General features: G+C 34.2%; 1 protein-coding gene and 1 pseudogene across 1 annotated transcript; both read right to left on the reverse strand.

The window, feature by feature from the left end:
- Positions 1-348: 348 nt before the first annotated feature.
- On the reverse strand, positions 349-3,617 carry LOC120124441 (coiled-coil domain-containing protein R3HCC1L-like). Its single transcript, XM_039143120.1, has 7 exons — positions 3,312-3,617; positions 3,138-3,217; positions 2,836-2,901; positions 2,505-2,735; positions 1,832-1,993; positions 1,072-1,159; positions 349-709 (listed from the first exon to the last, which is right to left on the reverse strand). The coding sequence occupies exons 1-7, from the start codon at positions 3,590-3,592 to the stop codon at positions 529-531; spliced, it is 1,089 nt and encodes a 362-aa protein (XP_038999051.1). The 5' UTR covers positions 3,593-3,617; the 3' UTR covers positions 349-528.
- Positions 3,618-6,758: 3,141 nt separating this feature from the next.
- On the reverse strand, positions 6,759-9,895 carry LOC120124368 (annotated as a pseudogene).
- Positions 9,896-16,771: the final 6,876 nt, after the last annotated feature.

The raw sequence follows: 16,771 nt of genomic DNA on the forward strand, positions 1-16,771 counted from the left end.
GACCAAACCCTCCCTCTCTATTGTCATCTTCTTTCGTTTCTATTCTCCATCTAAAATTACATTACATCACGGGTCCCTATTCAAAATTAGGGCTCCTTAATTAGCTGATGTTTACGACAGCGGGCTTTGACTGTAATTACTCCTCTAGAACTGAAAGTATGCTGCTTGAATGCTTTTCATTTGTTTCAAATAATGCCGAGAGACATCATTGATATGATGGTATCAGCAGCAACTTGTACTGAATAACATTTATCTGGAATGTTGACATTTTGAAGATGTAAGTAGGCATATTATCAATCCGGGTTTGATATCAAAGGTATATTTTCCAAAAAATGCAAAACGCAGGAACATGCAATCTCGCAATCAACGTTAATCTTCAAAGAAAATATGAAACTGGTTCCCTAGTTGTGTTGCAGAACCTGTTGAGTACAAGCAAACAAGTATCAAGCTCCATTTTTGTTTTTTGTTTTTTTTTCCTTTGGATGGTTAACACTGTATCATTAACATAAGAACCCTTCATCGATTCAATCATCGCCAGGCATCATCTCTCAACTTTTGCCTTGTAGTTATCCGGTTCCTGGCTTCTTCCTGGTTTCTCAGTTCTCTAGACCCAAAGGTGGATGGCAATTTCGATCCTATTGCTTGAGCAATCAGCCTCTGGGCAGTTCTTACTGATGTCTGCGGTCTTTGACGAGGCGGCTCCAAATCTGGGAAATGAACAGAGCACATTTTCACCACTATCAAATTTTATCTTACATATTACTTTTAGATAAATCCTACAACTCTAAACTATGCAAACATAAAAGCCCAAAATGCAAGGACATCATTGTCTTCTCCTTTTCTTTTATGATGCTTGTTACTTGAGAAGCTAACTCAAAAACTTTGAACAGAAAAGTTGCAAATTTTATAAAATGAAGAATTTACTATCTACTAGGAGGCATGGAATGCAAATGAAATGCATAAAGAAAACAAAGCAAGCCCAACTGAAGAAAGAAAATGCACATGGAGCATTTAAAATTGGAATGCATCTGTTATCGTCCCACTAAAAGAAAGTAAGCCTATTTAAAATACCTCGCCGAAATTGAGCCAAAGAGTGCATCATCCTCATCAAGTATGCGTACATTAAATGGACAACGAACATGGTCGAGGGCTTCAAGGGCTGGCATCAAATTTTGAGATAGTTAGCCAAAGAAAAACTACTGTTGCAGAACTTTGCAAGCTGATTGTAGATAGGACAACACAGATCTTAAGATCAATGGTAAAAACAAAAACATGCCACTGAAGTTGATTATCATTCGAGGTTTGGCATTGTCTCTATAGTCCAGATATAGAAAACAACTATATGCAATTCAAGTTGATTTTCTTTACAAGTCCTATGGTTGTTTCTACTTGAACGACTCCCATGGACATATTTGGCACATAAAATGTTTGCATTATGGTCTCTTTTGGCTTTGAGATGGAAGCACATAAAACTTAGGCTGAAGAGTTCATGTTTAATCAACATAACATCCAGATCTTGAAAACTAATTTACACAACTACATTTGAAGGATAGATACTCGCTCAAGAAAGGTGAAACATACAAAATTCGTTCATAATTCCATATCATCTTCCATAATTGCATCATGTTCAAGGACAAGTATTTAATCAAGGGGAATAATGCTTGTATCCAGCCCCAAGTTTGAACGATGCGCGTTAAAGTTCTACAACCATGATGATACCGGTTCCAGTTTTCTAAACTAGTGGAAACATTTTTAAAAACATAGCCCTACCTCAAACTAACTTTAGAAATCCATTTCACAGAACATCAACAACGAATCTAGTAATTATTACCTACAGAAGGTGTTCGAAATACTGCAAGGGCAGTTGTATCATTGACCCAGCGAATGGCAACTCCTCGATCTCTGAAGTTCTCGAAAAGCATCTCTAGGTCTTGTGTCCTAGTACTTAGTGAAAAGCCGGCCAAAACAAGAACATGATGTGTGCCATATCTAGCTGCATTCAAAAGAATTTCCAACCCTAATGATCAGTATGATCTACAAAGACAATACAGAAAAGCTAACGTGAGAATTGACTGTCAAGCTAAAATAAGCTTTTCAATGTGATCTAATGGTTTTAGAGGTTTAACAGGAACAATTCAGATCCATGAAAATAACTTATTCCTTTCCCCTAGTTGTGACTTGAATTTATCTTACTGCAATGAAGTAAATAAGAACAAAAAAAGAAAAAGAAACACAGAGTTCCAAACCTTATACAGGAACTTTCTTTCAACATTGTTACATAGATACATTTGACCAGGGAAAAAAGAAGGAAAGACCATAAATAATTTGAAATCATTGAAAGATATATGACAAGATGGAATGCTATGTCTGACTAGATCAAGGCCGGGAAGCAAGCAAATAAACTTACTTTCAGGTTCATTAAGAAAAGATTTAGCTACCTGTCTTCTACATATATAGAGCATTTATGGAAACAAAACTTGGAATTTTGAGACATAAAGGCTTACGTTCAACCATTTTTGTTTCAGGTTGTTTGCCCACGTCCTCATTCTCGGTATCTTCAGGAGCAGACATGTCAGAGAGTTGATCATTGTAGAGTTCACTTTTATGAAAATGTCCCCCTTCCGCGTCTCTTAGGGGCTTCAGCTTTACTATCCCCAAAGAAAGTTTTGATACTCCAGGCAAGCATTCTGAAGAAAGTAACTCATCCGGTTCACGATCCGCAATGGCTTCCCAATCTGTACAAACCATTAGAAAGCAATTCCATAGCAGGTCATCCATTTCAGGGAATCAAAAAAAAAATCATTCAGATGGGCTAAACTACTAAAATAAACATACCATCATCTGAAGATGAGTTAGGTGGCAAACAATCATCGGCCAATGCCGGCAACTTTCCACGGTTCGCTTTAGCCAAACATTAAAGGGGGGGAAAAATAAGTTCCACATAATTCATAAGAGATAAAAGCAATAAATCCACCCAAACCCCAACATATTAGGTTTTCCCATCACACCATGCCACAAGAGAAGCAGAATCTTCATCTTACTAAAGCACCGAAATAATATACATTCAGAAACAAAAGCAAAAGGGAAATCAGGCGAACGTTTAGCTAAAGTAAGTGAATTGAGTTGCACCATGAGTCAAAGGATTGTCATTTGCAGCCAAGAAACATTAGGTGACGTTAAAGAATCCTCCTTCAAGTCCTTGTTTTTCAGTCCCGCACTGAAGTTCAAACGAAAGGTAGGAATTTAGCCTTGAAATCATTTCCATTTGCATTAACAGTAAAGAAAAAGAAAGAAAGAAAGAAAAAGAGTACCTTGAAGAGTGAGCACGAAGTTTGAGAACAGAAGCGCGTGAAAGAAGATCATCGGATTTAAGGGAGAAGCCGATGGAGGAATAGAGGGAAGCTAAGTCGGAAAGAGCAGAGGCTAATCGGAGGTCCTCGGAAGGCGTCGTTTCGATATCGGAAATGAGGTCTTCGAGGAAAGTGATGGCGGTCTGCGTGTCTCCGGCAGCCACCAAATCCTCCACTTTCTCACTCCAACTCGCTTCACCTGTTTTTTCCATTCGGTTGCTCTGTTTTCCTTCACGGCTCATAACAACAAATCTATTTTATAGATGACATTATCATAATTCCAAGACTTCGTTTCTTGAAGCCCAGCCCATTCAAGGCTCAATAGTTCATCTATAAAAGCCTAAAGCACAAAGTCTCAACTCTTCCTATTCTATTTTTGGGCCTAACAATAGGATTAAATGGGCCTCACTTCAGGCCGAAAGACAAGATCGATGAACAACGTAAAATATTCTTGTCGGTACCGAGGGACGAAGGAGGCTAGATTAGTCGAAAGATGGTTATCGGTTAAAATAAACGTAAAGTATTTAGATTTTCATGTGTGCATGACAACACGTGAAGTATTTCTTTTTTCTAACAAATAGAAAACATGAAGTAAACAGGTAAATGTTAGTTTTCTTTTATGAGCTAAATGCATCTATGGCTAAGATTTTAGAATGTTTTATAAATTTTTAAACAATCTATCTTAATGAGATCATTTGTTAGTCTAGTTGTCTACTTAGTTATTAATACTAACTTAGATTTAATTCAAAAGCAGTTTATCTAATTTTAAACACTTTATATTTACTAAATAAGTAATTTTGATCTTACATGTTAAAATAAAAATGACTAAAGTTTTGAAAAATAGTCTATTTTTACATATCAAATCAAAACTATCTATGTAACATGTTGATATATGTTTAAATTTTAATTCATTATTTTAAATATATTTCACATAATATCTACGCTGACACTGAATACCAAAAAAATTATGAGATTGATGGAGGAACTTAATTGGAACAAGTTTGAGGACTCAATTAGAATATTTTAAAATTTGGGACCAATTGTGAACCTAATCTTAGTTTGGGGGTGTCAAGTGTAATAAACTCTTTTCTAATACAAGCAAATTTACGAGGGAAAGAGGAATCAAAGCTAGGTTGAGATAAAATGAAAATACACGCAAAAGAGAAAATAAACAATTCATCATAAATATAGAGATCACAAATAGCGCAAATATATAAATTCTTTATCTTACAAATTTCATGTTGGGATTTTTCGATGAAGCTCAAATGAACAACCGAATAATTGCCAAGAGGGGGTGAATTGGCTTTTTGAATTTAGGGAGTATAAAGATGAAACAATTTACACAATGATTTATAGTGGTTCGACTTCTCAACCAAGTCTACATCCACTACCCAAGCTCCTCACTTAGGATTTTCTAACAAATTCACTAATTTGTTCTTTATATTTTTCCACGATAAGAGATAATATTTACAACTCCCTATCTTTTCAAAGGCTAATCTTGAACCACTCTCCAAGGAATAAAAGATGTAAACAAGAAACCTCACAAGGTAGGTGTTTACAAGATAAAGCTCACTAAAACACTAATACTTACAAGATAAAGGAAAATAAGAATGAAAAACTCTTCTCTTGTGTTTGGTTGTTTGGATAGGTGTTGGTAACATTCTTCAATTGTCCTCAACTTGTTTTATATGTTGGAATGAGTTTGTGACCGTTTCTATCCGTTGGGGATTAATTTTCTGCAAAATAAACTATTCAGGACATGGAGTATCGGTACTCCTTTAATGAGTATCGATACTACCTTTGTAATATTTAATTAAACTAGCTATTAAAGACCGCTGGGCTTGACCATTATCGATACTATGCTTCATGGTATCGATACTACTGTGTAAAGTAGTATCATTACTCCTTTGAGTATCGATACCTATTTTGCATTATTGAATTTGAGTAATTTGAAAACAACTGGTAGTATCGATATTACCTAGAGAGTATCTATACTTCTCTTACCTTTGGTATCGGTACCACATGAACAATATCGGTATTGTTCATGTAGTATCGATACTGTAGGAACAGTATTGGTACTACGTACCCAGAAAAACGTTTTGTGCTCAAATTCTAGTTTAATAAACTTTGAATTATTTTTTAAAACTTTGAACAAATTCTAACAAGTCCAAAAACATTTTTGCCTTAATTTATTATATCAAATATTATAAAACATAGTACAACATTTCAAAATTAAAAAAGAAAAGGCTCTCCCAATATTCTTACAAAAGTAATCTCTACAACATAAATTAAAGGTGAAAGCATATTCTAAATTTATAGAAAACAAACTTAGTCACCAGGAATTCTTACTCCATAAATTTTTTATCTAAATAAACTTAATCACAAATTAATCTTAAATCACTGAAATTGCAATAAAATTTAACTTAATTGTCAATTAAAATTTGAGTTAGCATGTAACAATCTTCACTAACACGAATTTCATCAAAAAAATTGGCATTCAAGTCTTCATCAACTTAAATTCTTACGTAAGTCAAGTATACATTGAAACACCACCGTTAAGTCTTTAACAACTTTAATTTTTATGTAATATTTATTGGATCATCGCTAAATCAATTGAGAATTAATCCCCAATTGAAAACTCGTTACAATAAAATTAGTCTTATATGTCTTCAATATAGCTAACAAAATCTGTGACAACAAATAACTCTGAAACTTCATAACTAAAATCATAGTTCATGATATCATTTATTAGAAATTTGTAAGGGAAGAAAAATCAAAATGAGATCAAGATAAAATTAAGACAAGTGTAGAAATGAGATTTGATGTAGTTCGATCTACCTACCTCCATGGATGATAAACAAAAATCCGCTATAACGTAGAGATCATAAGAGCACAATATTGAATTTCTTATATATGACAAATTCGATATATCTATCAAAAAATTTGATGTATCCAAAATCATCTCAATATCCTTACAAAATTCATTATACCATAATAGTTATAGAGTTCACGACAAAATTTGCATTTGTAGAGAGTAATTTTCTCTTATAAAAACTAAGAGCATAGGTAAGTTGAAATACGATGGTATACACCCCATAAACCATTTTAAAGATCTATATTATAAAATAAAATGTTTCAAATCTCTCCAATTGTATCAAATGATATATAATGCTCAACCTTAATAATTCAAGCCAGAACTGCGTAAGAATATATGCGAATTACCTATATATATATATATATATATATATATATATATATATATATATATATATATATATATAAACCATCGATCTTCCCTTACAGTGGAGCAAGCAGCATATTTACATATATAGAAACTGATCTTGGGCCTTCTTTTATGCATGCTCTTCGAAGTTTGGGAAATAGAACGAAATTGAATGCAATGGAAGGTTGGGTTTCGTATTTTCATGCCACGAAATCGGGTAACAATTGAGCGGCAAACCTCTTCCTGTTTTGCATCTCAAAGGTGTCGAATGAGAATCTTGTTGTGCGTCGTTGATCGAACAAAACTCAGATTCCGCTGGCTCTAACTCTATCCTTCTTCCTAGCTGAATGCTCTGGTGGTGGTTCCCCGAGAGTGAGAGGTTCTCACAGTGGGGGAGGCCAAGGGTGAGCGAAACACTGTTCCCATGAAACCTCGGTGTCAGCTGGTTCGGATCGAACCTCCCGATATCTCCCATCGCACCGCCGTACATCGCAAATCCACCTCCGGGAAACGAGTACCGTCTTTGGGCAGCCTTTCATCACCTTGCTTCATTTCCATGTCCATTGAAGGATACTACTAGTGGAATTCTGCAAGTCATTAACAGTAGTACCCCTTGGCTTCTTGGGGCTTCTTTGAGCCGCACCGACGAGGTCGGAGGAGCCGATGAGGTTGAAGGGTGTTTGTGGGAGAAAGGAGGATCCTCGTGGAAAATTGATGGGTAGGGGTATTATTGACGGAATTCTGGGTTTGACTTGTTCCGTCATGAATGAAACGTTCTCTTGCCCGCGGCCATCGGAGGTAGATCCCGACTCCTTTTGCCCAGTTTCGTTTGGGGTTTGTTCGCTGCCATTCTTGTCTTGTTCCTTGATTTCCTCCAAGTACATTTCTTCAACCATTGGCTTCCATAGCCGAACCCGAGCATTTATGAACCAGTTTGACACCTGCATTCCAAGTTTACACTTGCCTCTCAGTCCCCTAAAAGTTTAGCTAATGGTTTTCTCCTAAATATAATTCTATATAAAAGAAATCTCCCATATAAATCCTAAACTTTAAACTTTACGTTTTAAATATTAAATTTTAAACCCTAAAATATAATAATGCATACCACTTTGATCTTAAACTATATCATATATGGCAGAACTAGTTTATTTCAATTATTATTTAAAAATAAATATAACCATTTAATAAATATTAAATTTAATTAATAATTTTAACATTTATATTTATATAAATATAATTATGTATGTAATTTTAAATTTAATTAAGGTTTTATATTTATATAAAAATTATTAATTTAATTAATACATTACATAAGACATACCTGGCTTCTTGTAAGCCCTGTTTGTTTGGCAAGCATATGTTTGTCTGAATCTTTAGGATACCTGGGAACAAAATAAAATCGAAGTTAAGGGATTACGTATATGATGATCATCTAATTAGAGTAATTGTAATTTTCTAGTTCATACGGATGAAGAAAATGCTCGAAAAGCCAAGCACGAAGGACGGAAACTGATCGTTCGGGCAATCCTCTCTGGGGTCTCCAAGCATTGTGCTGGACCATTCCCAGCTGTTGCCGGAACTGATGATCCACGTTCGCAGCCTCGATCCCTCCACTTTTGCACCCAAGCAATCCTCTTCACCTAATATCGTGCTCGCCGCTTTGATTTGTCCGGATATCGCATCTTTCAGACACCGGAACTGCTTCGAGATCGTCTTCAAAGCAACGGCAGTGTACGCTTTCGCTGCACCGAATCCGGCCGCCTGCTCGAACGATGAAACCACTATTTGCATTTGATGATGGTACTGCCTGTATCTTTGCTCCACCTTCACAAACAAAGTGCAACTAACATTAGTGGAAGATAATAGATCTATACATAGACAGAGTAGTGATTCCTTCAATTAATTAGCGAACCTCATCCAGCATGCTGATTTGTTTTGCTTTCTTCATCTGAAGCTCCTGTCTTTGTGCTGTGGTGAGCTCAGCTCCACGTTTGGTTCCATTTTCAGCGGCACTTGAACCTTCAGCAGCCACTGGTTCTTGTTCATCTTTATCTTCTCCTTGGTCCCCTCAGTCACGTCAGTCTTTATCCCTTTCCCCACATTAACCCTTCATCAAAGCTCTTGCGCTGCTCTCAAGTACCTTGATCCCAATACCACACTCTGAGCCCCGGAAATCCCGTTTGAAAAGACGGAAACCGAAGACGGTGAGTTCCCCGATATCCTCGCGTCATCGGCCAGTGACATGGTTGGTACTTGTGGTTGTTGTTGTCCATGTATGTCTGTTCCCATTATTGCTCGACCTATTATAAGCGCTTGTTGGGATGATAAACTCAGGGACAAACCTTGCCTCGGCGACACCTCCGGCCGACGAATTCCCGACTGCGACGAGACGACGCCGTGGGACCCACCCGAGTTATTGTTATCGGCTGCGGACACGACCTGAGGATGGCTAGTACTTCCTGGTGGAGAATTCTGATGATCAAGGCTCGAAGTACCCCATAAGTTGGAGTGGAAACCGGGGACTATACCGTGGAGAGGCGATGAACGGTGGGGATCATCGGAATTTACCGGCCTTATGGAAGCCGATGGCGGGTCTGGATAGGAAGACCGAGGAAGCGCTGATGGTTGTTAGGCGGCGGCGCTTGAGTTAAGCTCGTGGGGTTTAAGAATAACATGTTAGGGGTGGCGGCAGCTGGTTGGTGTGTATCGGAATAAGGAACGTAGTTGGGCTTCATGAGAAAGAGCGTTTGCATCCCATCAGGTGCAGCAGCTGAAGCAGTTTGGAAGTCCGAGCTTCCATGAAAGTACATCGCCATCTTGATTTGTAAAAAAAGAAAACGAAATCCCACTTGTACCAGTACAGTACCAGTACCAGCGTACGGAAACTGCACAAATTCTTTTCACCGGAAAGACAAGAGATTGACTTGAAGTGAACAAATCAGCCCATTTGATGCTCAATTCATAACCTGGGAGAAAACAAAGCAAAACCCAAATCACAGATAAGGAAAGATTTGATCTTTAAAGTCAAAACAAAATTAAAAAAAAGAAGAAAATCGAAGCAGGAAAATGATCAGTTTCTGATAAGAATAAAAAAAAAGAAAATCGAGAGGGGAAAGGAAGCCGTCAAAGGATGTTGCAGAGACAGGCAAAGTACCATATCCAATCCAATTATGGCTAAAAACACACGGGAGGAGATGCATATCTGTGAGAGTCAGCACACGTTCTCTCTTGGAAGGCAAAAAAAATATATTCTGCAGATATTGTCAGCCTTCTTTGCTATTTTCCTTTCGGTTCATAAATAATTGATGATAACTAGAAAGAAAAGAGAAAGAGATGGAGATTTTTGATTGGGGGGATTTTGATTAATAATTAAAATTCACTGTTTACTCAATTCTTTACGGTCCCTTTCTTTTCATTATCTTATCTCTACAATGGTGTTAGGTAGCAGCAATACATTTTGAAAGTGAAATAAAAAAGAAATGGCAGTGACGGCATAAACAAGCATGCAGCTGGAAAACGAGCAAATGTCCACAAAGAAAGGTTCTTCTTAATGAACCAAACCATAGGTGGTAATGGTTACAGATTGAAGTCATTCACCTTCGTGTCTTGTTTGCCCTTTTTTAAAAGTGTTATATACCTTTTATATGCATTTGCTTCATTTTCATCTTTATTTCACAACTGGATGCCAAAGAAAGAATATAAAGCACTTAACACAATGCCATGATGGAGTTGTCTATTTGTTAAAAAGAGCATGCTGATCCCATGTAATTTATATTCAACTTTTCCTTCTCGTTTCATTTACATCTCATTACCATGGACGGATGTATGCAACCCTTAAGATGGGGTTTAGTTCGCTGGAACGTTTATGAGGAAATTGGAATCTGTGAAGGAATTGAAATCTGTAGGAATTGGAATCTAAATCTGAAACATGTTTGGTTAGCAGGAAATTGAATTAGAATCCAATTTCATATTCTATTTGGTTCGCAGACTATTAGATGAATTTGATTTCAGTAATGTAAATGACAAAATTGCCCTTCTTGTTTTTTCTTTATTTTATTTGTTTTATAACTTAGCAATATATTATAAAATTTTAAAAATATTAATTTTCATTTTATTGATTGATTATTCATTTCAATAAATTATAAAAACCATACTAATAAACACTATAAGTTAAAATCATCCCAATTAGGATGGCTATGGTCGGGTGGTTGATTTTTGGTCCACCCGACCCGACCCGAGAACAAGGGAACCTCCACCCGACGAAAATAAGTTTCACCCGACCCGAATATATGAATTAGAAACCCGGCCCGAAATAATAAAAAAATTATTTTTATTCAATAAAAATAGTGAGTTAATTGAAAAAATAATATATAGAGGGGTGTTATGTAATTATTCCTAAAAGCTGCCCAACTTCAACTGTCATCCACGCATGTCTCCTACTGCGTGTCAAGCCAACATAGAGACACCACCAAATACTTCTAAAAGTTGTCATCATCTGGCCATCTCAGCAAATGTGACTGGATTGAAACCAATGTCAACACAAAAGATTAAGTTTACCTAAATCGTTGAAAAAAAAAGCAAATCCCGAAAATTACGGGATTAAAGATACTGCTTCAACACTAATTGAAGAAAAAGTGGATTCGAAACAACCATAATAGGGGGAGGCATTGAAGAAAGAAAAAGAAGAAATTGTAAACACTGGGGGCTTGGACTCGGGGATTTTAATTTTTTCGAAAACATGTACTAGGGGTTTCTGATCCCATTTCGAATGAAAAGTATCTTCCTTTTCTGTTTTGAGAAGAAAAACGAAGAAAATACAAAACTAAATTGCAGTAGCATTTAATCATTTAAAAAAACATTTCGTGTTTTGTCAAGAAAGAACAATACATTACAAGTAAGAGGGTTCGATCCATTACCTGAACGAAACGCCACCTAAGGGTAGTGTCTGCATACTCATTATTTTAGGAAAACTATTAATTTAGTTTAATTTATTAAGGAGAATGAAAAAATAAAAAATGGCATACACAATTCTTTTAAAATGAAGAGTATAAAATTTTGGACCCATATTTTTTTAACTCATTATGCAGTTTTATATGTTTCCGCTTCATTTGCATATGAACCTGAAATGTTTTATCAATCTCAATAAACTTTAATAAGATTCTATATTAATACATAATCACTATAATAAAACATGATTTTAGTGGCCTTTTTTTAGTCTCATAACGATGGTTCTAAGCGCCGTTAAAAACACTACCGGCATAGTAAGAGTTCCTCAAGAAGCGTCGCTACAAAATAGATTTGTTGTAGTGAATTGACATTGTATGTGTCAATTATCCCATAAACGTAATATGATTATTTAGATAAATCTCTTATCTTCAATCATACTTGACACGTAATGAAGCGTTTAAATTTGACATTGATTTCTGATTCAACGTGCTGCTCGGAACGTAATGAAGGAAAACATGAAACATTTCATCATCTACCTAATAAACCTTGAATGTTAATTAAAAGTTTATAAATTATAAGAGAGAAACTCCGAATTAACCTTGATTGTTTAGAGTATGTTTTCGCTCTCTGTCTCTTACTGATCGTATGCTATGTGATACATGTGTTTGTAATAAAGTATATGTATCCAGGGATACAATCGGTATTAACACAATTAACCATAGTTATTGCCAAGAAAAGTTGGGTCAAAGTTTTAACTTAGTTATCATTGTATTTCAATCAAAAGGTGGCCCAACAACTTGTTGATGTGCAATACACTACACTGTTCATTCATCATTTCCCAACCTATGCCCCCTTAAAAATTATTGGTATAAAATTATTTTTCCCAATAATTATATAGGAATGACTGCAAACAATCTAATTATATATATATATATTAAATATTTTAAAATAATTATAATATAATATTATTTATATAATATTGTATATATAATCTCATTAATTCAATTCAATTTACTTTTTTCAGAATTCTACCTAGATTAAGATTTGTAATCAAAACATAATGTTTTGTAATCTTAATTTATTTTTTATAATATATTTTAATCATTTATGTTTGAAATTGATAAAAGAGAACAATATCATTTTAAAGTTTAATTATATCATCTTTTAATAATACATCCAACGTTGATCGAATCTTATAATTTTATTTACGAAATTAATCTTTTATAATAACATAGTTTGAGTGGATTAATCTTGAAAACAGATGACAAGTGGACTTCAGGTACTAATTAATAACACTTACTGAAAATGAGGAGTATATAACAAGTGAAAAAGGTAATTAAGTAAAATTGATTGACTAATTAAAGTGAGAATCTATCTCTATTGTCATCAACATATAGAACAGCCCTACACATTTAAGTTTCTTTTAGATCTCTTAATTTATGTTTACCAGTGTCCTTTAAATGTTGTAATTAATTAACCTAACCTACCAAACTGGGATCATTGTCAAATATTTTAATGGTAAATTATTCCATTAGTCGTCACATTATGAGTGTGCGGTTTTTATCATCACAGTAAAAAAAATTATAAATTTAGTCATCAAAATATACTTTTATCTTAATTTAATAACTTTCCAAAAGCTGTAATAGCATTTTCTCATTATTAACCATTCTCTTGAATTCACATCTCATGTTCCATCATCTAAAATTATTGATTCTGTTATATATTAACTTGAATTCTAATTAATAATTATATGAATTTTGTTATAATTTTAGTAGTTGAAGATTAGTTGATGGTTAAGTTTATGTAAGAATTTTTATCTTGGGATCAAGTTTATATCTTTGTAATATAGATTAGGTCTTAGATGTCGTGACGACCTTCTGGATCAAGCTTGACGAAGTTTTTGAAATGTTGGTGAAAATATGAGAGTCGTCACCGGTCATTTTAAAAGTATTGGAACACCTAAAATCGGTAATTTTAATAAAATATTTTATTTTACTAATATATCGATGTTTTGGTCTACGAAATCAGAAATCAAGTTTGGTAGTCAGTTATGCATGAGAAATGATTAACCCACAAAACCCAAATATTGATATCTAGTCAATTACCCTATGTTTTAAAATTAGAAATTTTGAGTTCAAAAATTTTAAACCCATTGTGTATTTAAATTTAAGAAGGGCGTCAATTTATCAGGAGCAATACAAACACCTCTAAGCACAAGTAGAAATTTCATTATTAATCGAAATAAATAATAGTGTCTGACAATTTAAAATTATGATGCGAGATTTTGAAAAGGATGTTGATTTACTTCGAAAATTGATAGTGGGTTACCCCGAGCGTTATGCGGAAGATACACTATTAACCCCTAATAAAGACATTACTTTGTTTTGAAATCGAATTATGAAGTCAAACAACCAATTATTGAACCTAATTATAATAGGTGAGTTTTAAGGCTTCTCTCTAACTAAAGTTTCAAATTATGAACTTTAGGACCCAAAGGGTTTAAACCTAAATATAAGGTCAATATTAAAACCTAACAAATTTTAGTAATTTAGTGAATCAAATAGTTAAAATGGAACCTTGGGCATAAAAGAAGGACCAAACTAAAAAAATCTCCAAAAGTAAAGGATTATAGTGAAATTGAACCCTAGATGAAGGCTCTAATATTAAACTTAATCAATTTTGCAATTTATTGAATCAAATAATTAGTGTGGAACCTCAGTCATAAAAGCAAGAACCAAATTAAAAATTCTCCTAAATTAAAAGACTAAGGTGAATTAAACCTTAGGTGAATGCTCTAAAATTAAACCTAATCAATTATACAAATTATTAGGTCAAAGAATTAAGATTGAACCTCGGGCATAGAAGCGAGGACCAAATTAAAATTTCACCTAAATTAAAAAGTTTAGGAATAAATTAGAAGGAACATAAATTTAAGGATTAATCTAAATACTAAACAATCAAAATATGACTAATCTAAGATTACTAAAATGCATATTAATAAAATAAATTAAAACTTAAAAAGGGATTAAATTGAAATAAATTAAAATATATAACTAAAATTAAACATATCAAATGAGGGGATTAAAATGAAAGAAATATAAAGTAGGGTTTAAAATACAAAATGCAAAAAATTTAAATACTGTAATTTGGAGATTGAAATAAAAGCTGGAAAACTAAAAGACATAAATTAAAAGATATTGAAAATTAAAATACTAAAATATAAAATAGCAGGAATTAAAGTTAATGGTTAGTTTTATATTTTACTCGGATTTTAATAATACATTTGTATCCTGGGACGATTCATTATGAGGTTGTAAAATTAATTCGGTACAATAATTTAGAAGTTAATGGTTTGCATTATAATTAAATTTTATTCAAACCATAAAATACGGTTTGTATTTCAGGATGGATCACCAATTCACCACGAGGTCATATATAAATAATATTATTATTATTATTATTATTATTAAAAAATAATGATTTAAAAATGGAAACTAGCATAGTCAGTACATCAATTTGAAGTGGTGTGGCAGATCTTCCATCGAAGTATTTGGGTATGCCGCTAGGTCAGAAGAAAAATTCGAAGAATCTTTGGCAATTAGTATTGGATAAAATCAGGAATCGATTGCAAAGCTGGAAAGGTAAATTTTTATCTTTTGTTGGTAGAGTAACTTTGATAAAATCAGTTTTGGTTAATCTCCATGTGTACTATATGTCAATATTTCCTATCCTTATATCAATTGCCGAGCAGATTAATAATGTATGTCTAATTTTCTGTGGAAGTCCCAATCGGATAGGTGCATTCATTGGGTTAAATGGAATAACATTTGTGGTCCGAAATCACATGGTGGATTAGGTTTTTTAATTAAAACCATGAATCGTGCCTTGCTAAATAAGTTGATTTGGAGATTTAATATTGAAGTTGATAGCTTATGGAGGAAAATTATTGTTGCCAAGTATAATATGATCTTCATTCCATTATTCCGAGGGCAGTCAATCACAGAAATTCCTATTGGATTTGACGTAGCATTGTTAACCCGGTTAGTTCTCTTGAGGTGGATCTAATTTCTGTGTTGAAATGTGTTATGGGAGAGTGGGGAAATTGAATTTTGGACAGATTATGGACTGAACTCGTTTCGCTTAAGATGCGTTTCCGAGAATTTATGCGATTGCGGTAAGAAAGCTTGCAAGATAAGTGAGTTTGGAAGATGAGAAATGGAGCATGGTTTTGGAGGATTGAGCTGAGAAGACCCTGTTCGAATGGAAAATTCGTGTGGTCGATTTTCATTCAAGTCCTGAACAAATCTGTGAGTGATAGTAAAGGAGTTGATAAATTGAAATGGTTGGGTGCGGAAGATGGGAAGTATACTCTTAAAGCTTATTGCTTAAAGCTGGCATGCGGTAGAATGGTGAAAGATCATATTGGAATTTGGTATGGTTCGAATTCGTTCCTCCTAAAGTAGTTGCATTTGTGTGAGAGTTGTTCATCAAAGAATTCCAGTCATGTAGAATAAGAAAAAAGAGGTGTTAAGAATCTAGAACAGCTGAGATGTATTTTCTGTAATCAAGAGTCGGAATCGATAAATCATGTTTTATGTATATGTGAGGTTGTTTGGAAAGTATGGCAACGATGGTGTAGAGTGTGGAAAGTGAATTTACTGATCCTTATGAATGTAAAACAGCTACTAGAGGATTGGTTAATTCAACGAGTTAGGAAAAAATTTCGGTTTCTGTGGCAACTTGGTTTCTTGGACTGATTTGGGTATTTGGCGATGCAGAAATAAATCCAGATTCCATGGAACTGTGTTCTCAGTGGAGCAAATTTTTACTAAAGTTTTAATTCAGGTGGGGTTTGGGGGAAGTTCCTCTAGCTGCCGTAATTCCCTATGTGCAAGACTTTGTTCGGAGCCCTGAATCTTTCGTTATCATTTGATGTTTATGTAGTTGCGTGGTCTGAGTTCCTGGTTGCATATGTAATGTTTGGAAATTGCATAATCGATTATGGTCTGTTAGGTGTAATGGTATTGCTATGGGTTGTTTTGTTATTATCCTTGTATGTAGGTCTTAGTAGTGTATATGGACAGGGGCAGGGTATACAGTTTGATTTTTTACACTTAGTTGTTTGTGGTTTTAGTGTTTGTATATTTGTTTGTTTTGATCTAGTTTGTATCGTTTGTTATACCTCAAGGTTCACTATTTTTCCTCCAAATAGGTATAGGGAGTTTTTTTAATGGGGTCCTTGGGGTAATGT

Source organism: Hibiscus syriacus, unplaced genomic scaffold (genome assembly GCF_006381635.1).
Source record: "Hibiscus syriacus cultivar Baekdansim isolate YM2019G1 unplaced genomic scaffold, ASM638163v2 tig00110418_pilon, whole genome shotgun sequence".
Taxonomy (NCBI): Eukaryota; Viridiplantae; Streptophyta; class Magnoliopsida; order Malvales; family Malvaceae; genus Hibiscus; species Hibiscus syriacus.

Excerpts from the sequence above, each read along its gene's own strand:
- LOC120124441 (XM_039143120.1), bottom strand. The coding sequence starts at position 3,592 with ATGAGCCGTGAAGGAAAACAGAGCAACCGAATGGAAAAAACAGGTGAA. Across the intron at positions 3,218-3,311 it reads CTTCGTGCTCACTCTTCAAG|TGCGGGACTGAAAAACAAGG; the intron begins GTACTCTTTTTC and ends TTTGAACTTCAG. Across the intron at positions 2,902-3,137 it reads GCTGCAAATGACAATCCTTT|CGAACCGTGGAAAGTTGCCG; the intron begins GACTCATGGTGC and ends GTTTGGCTAAAG.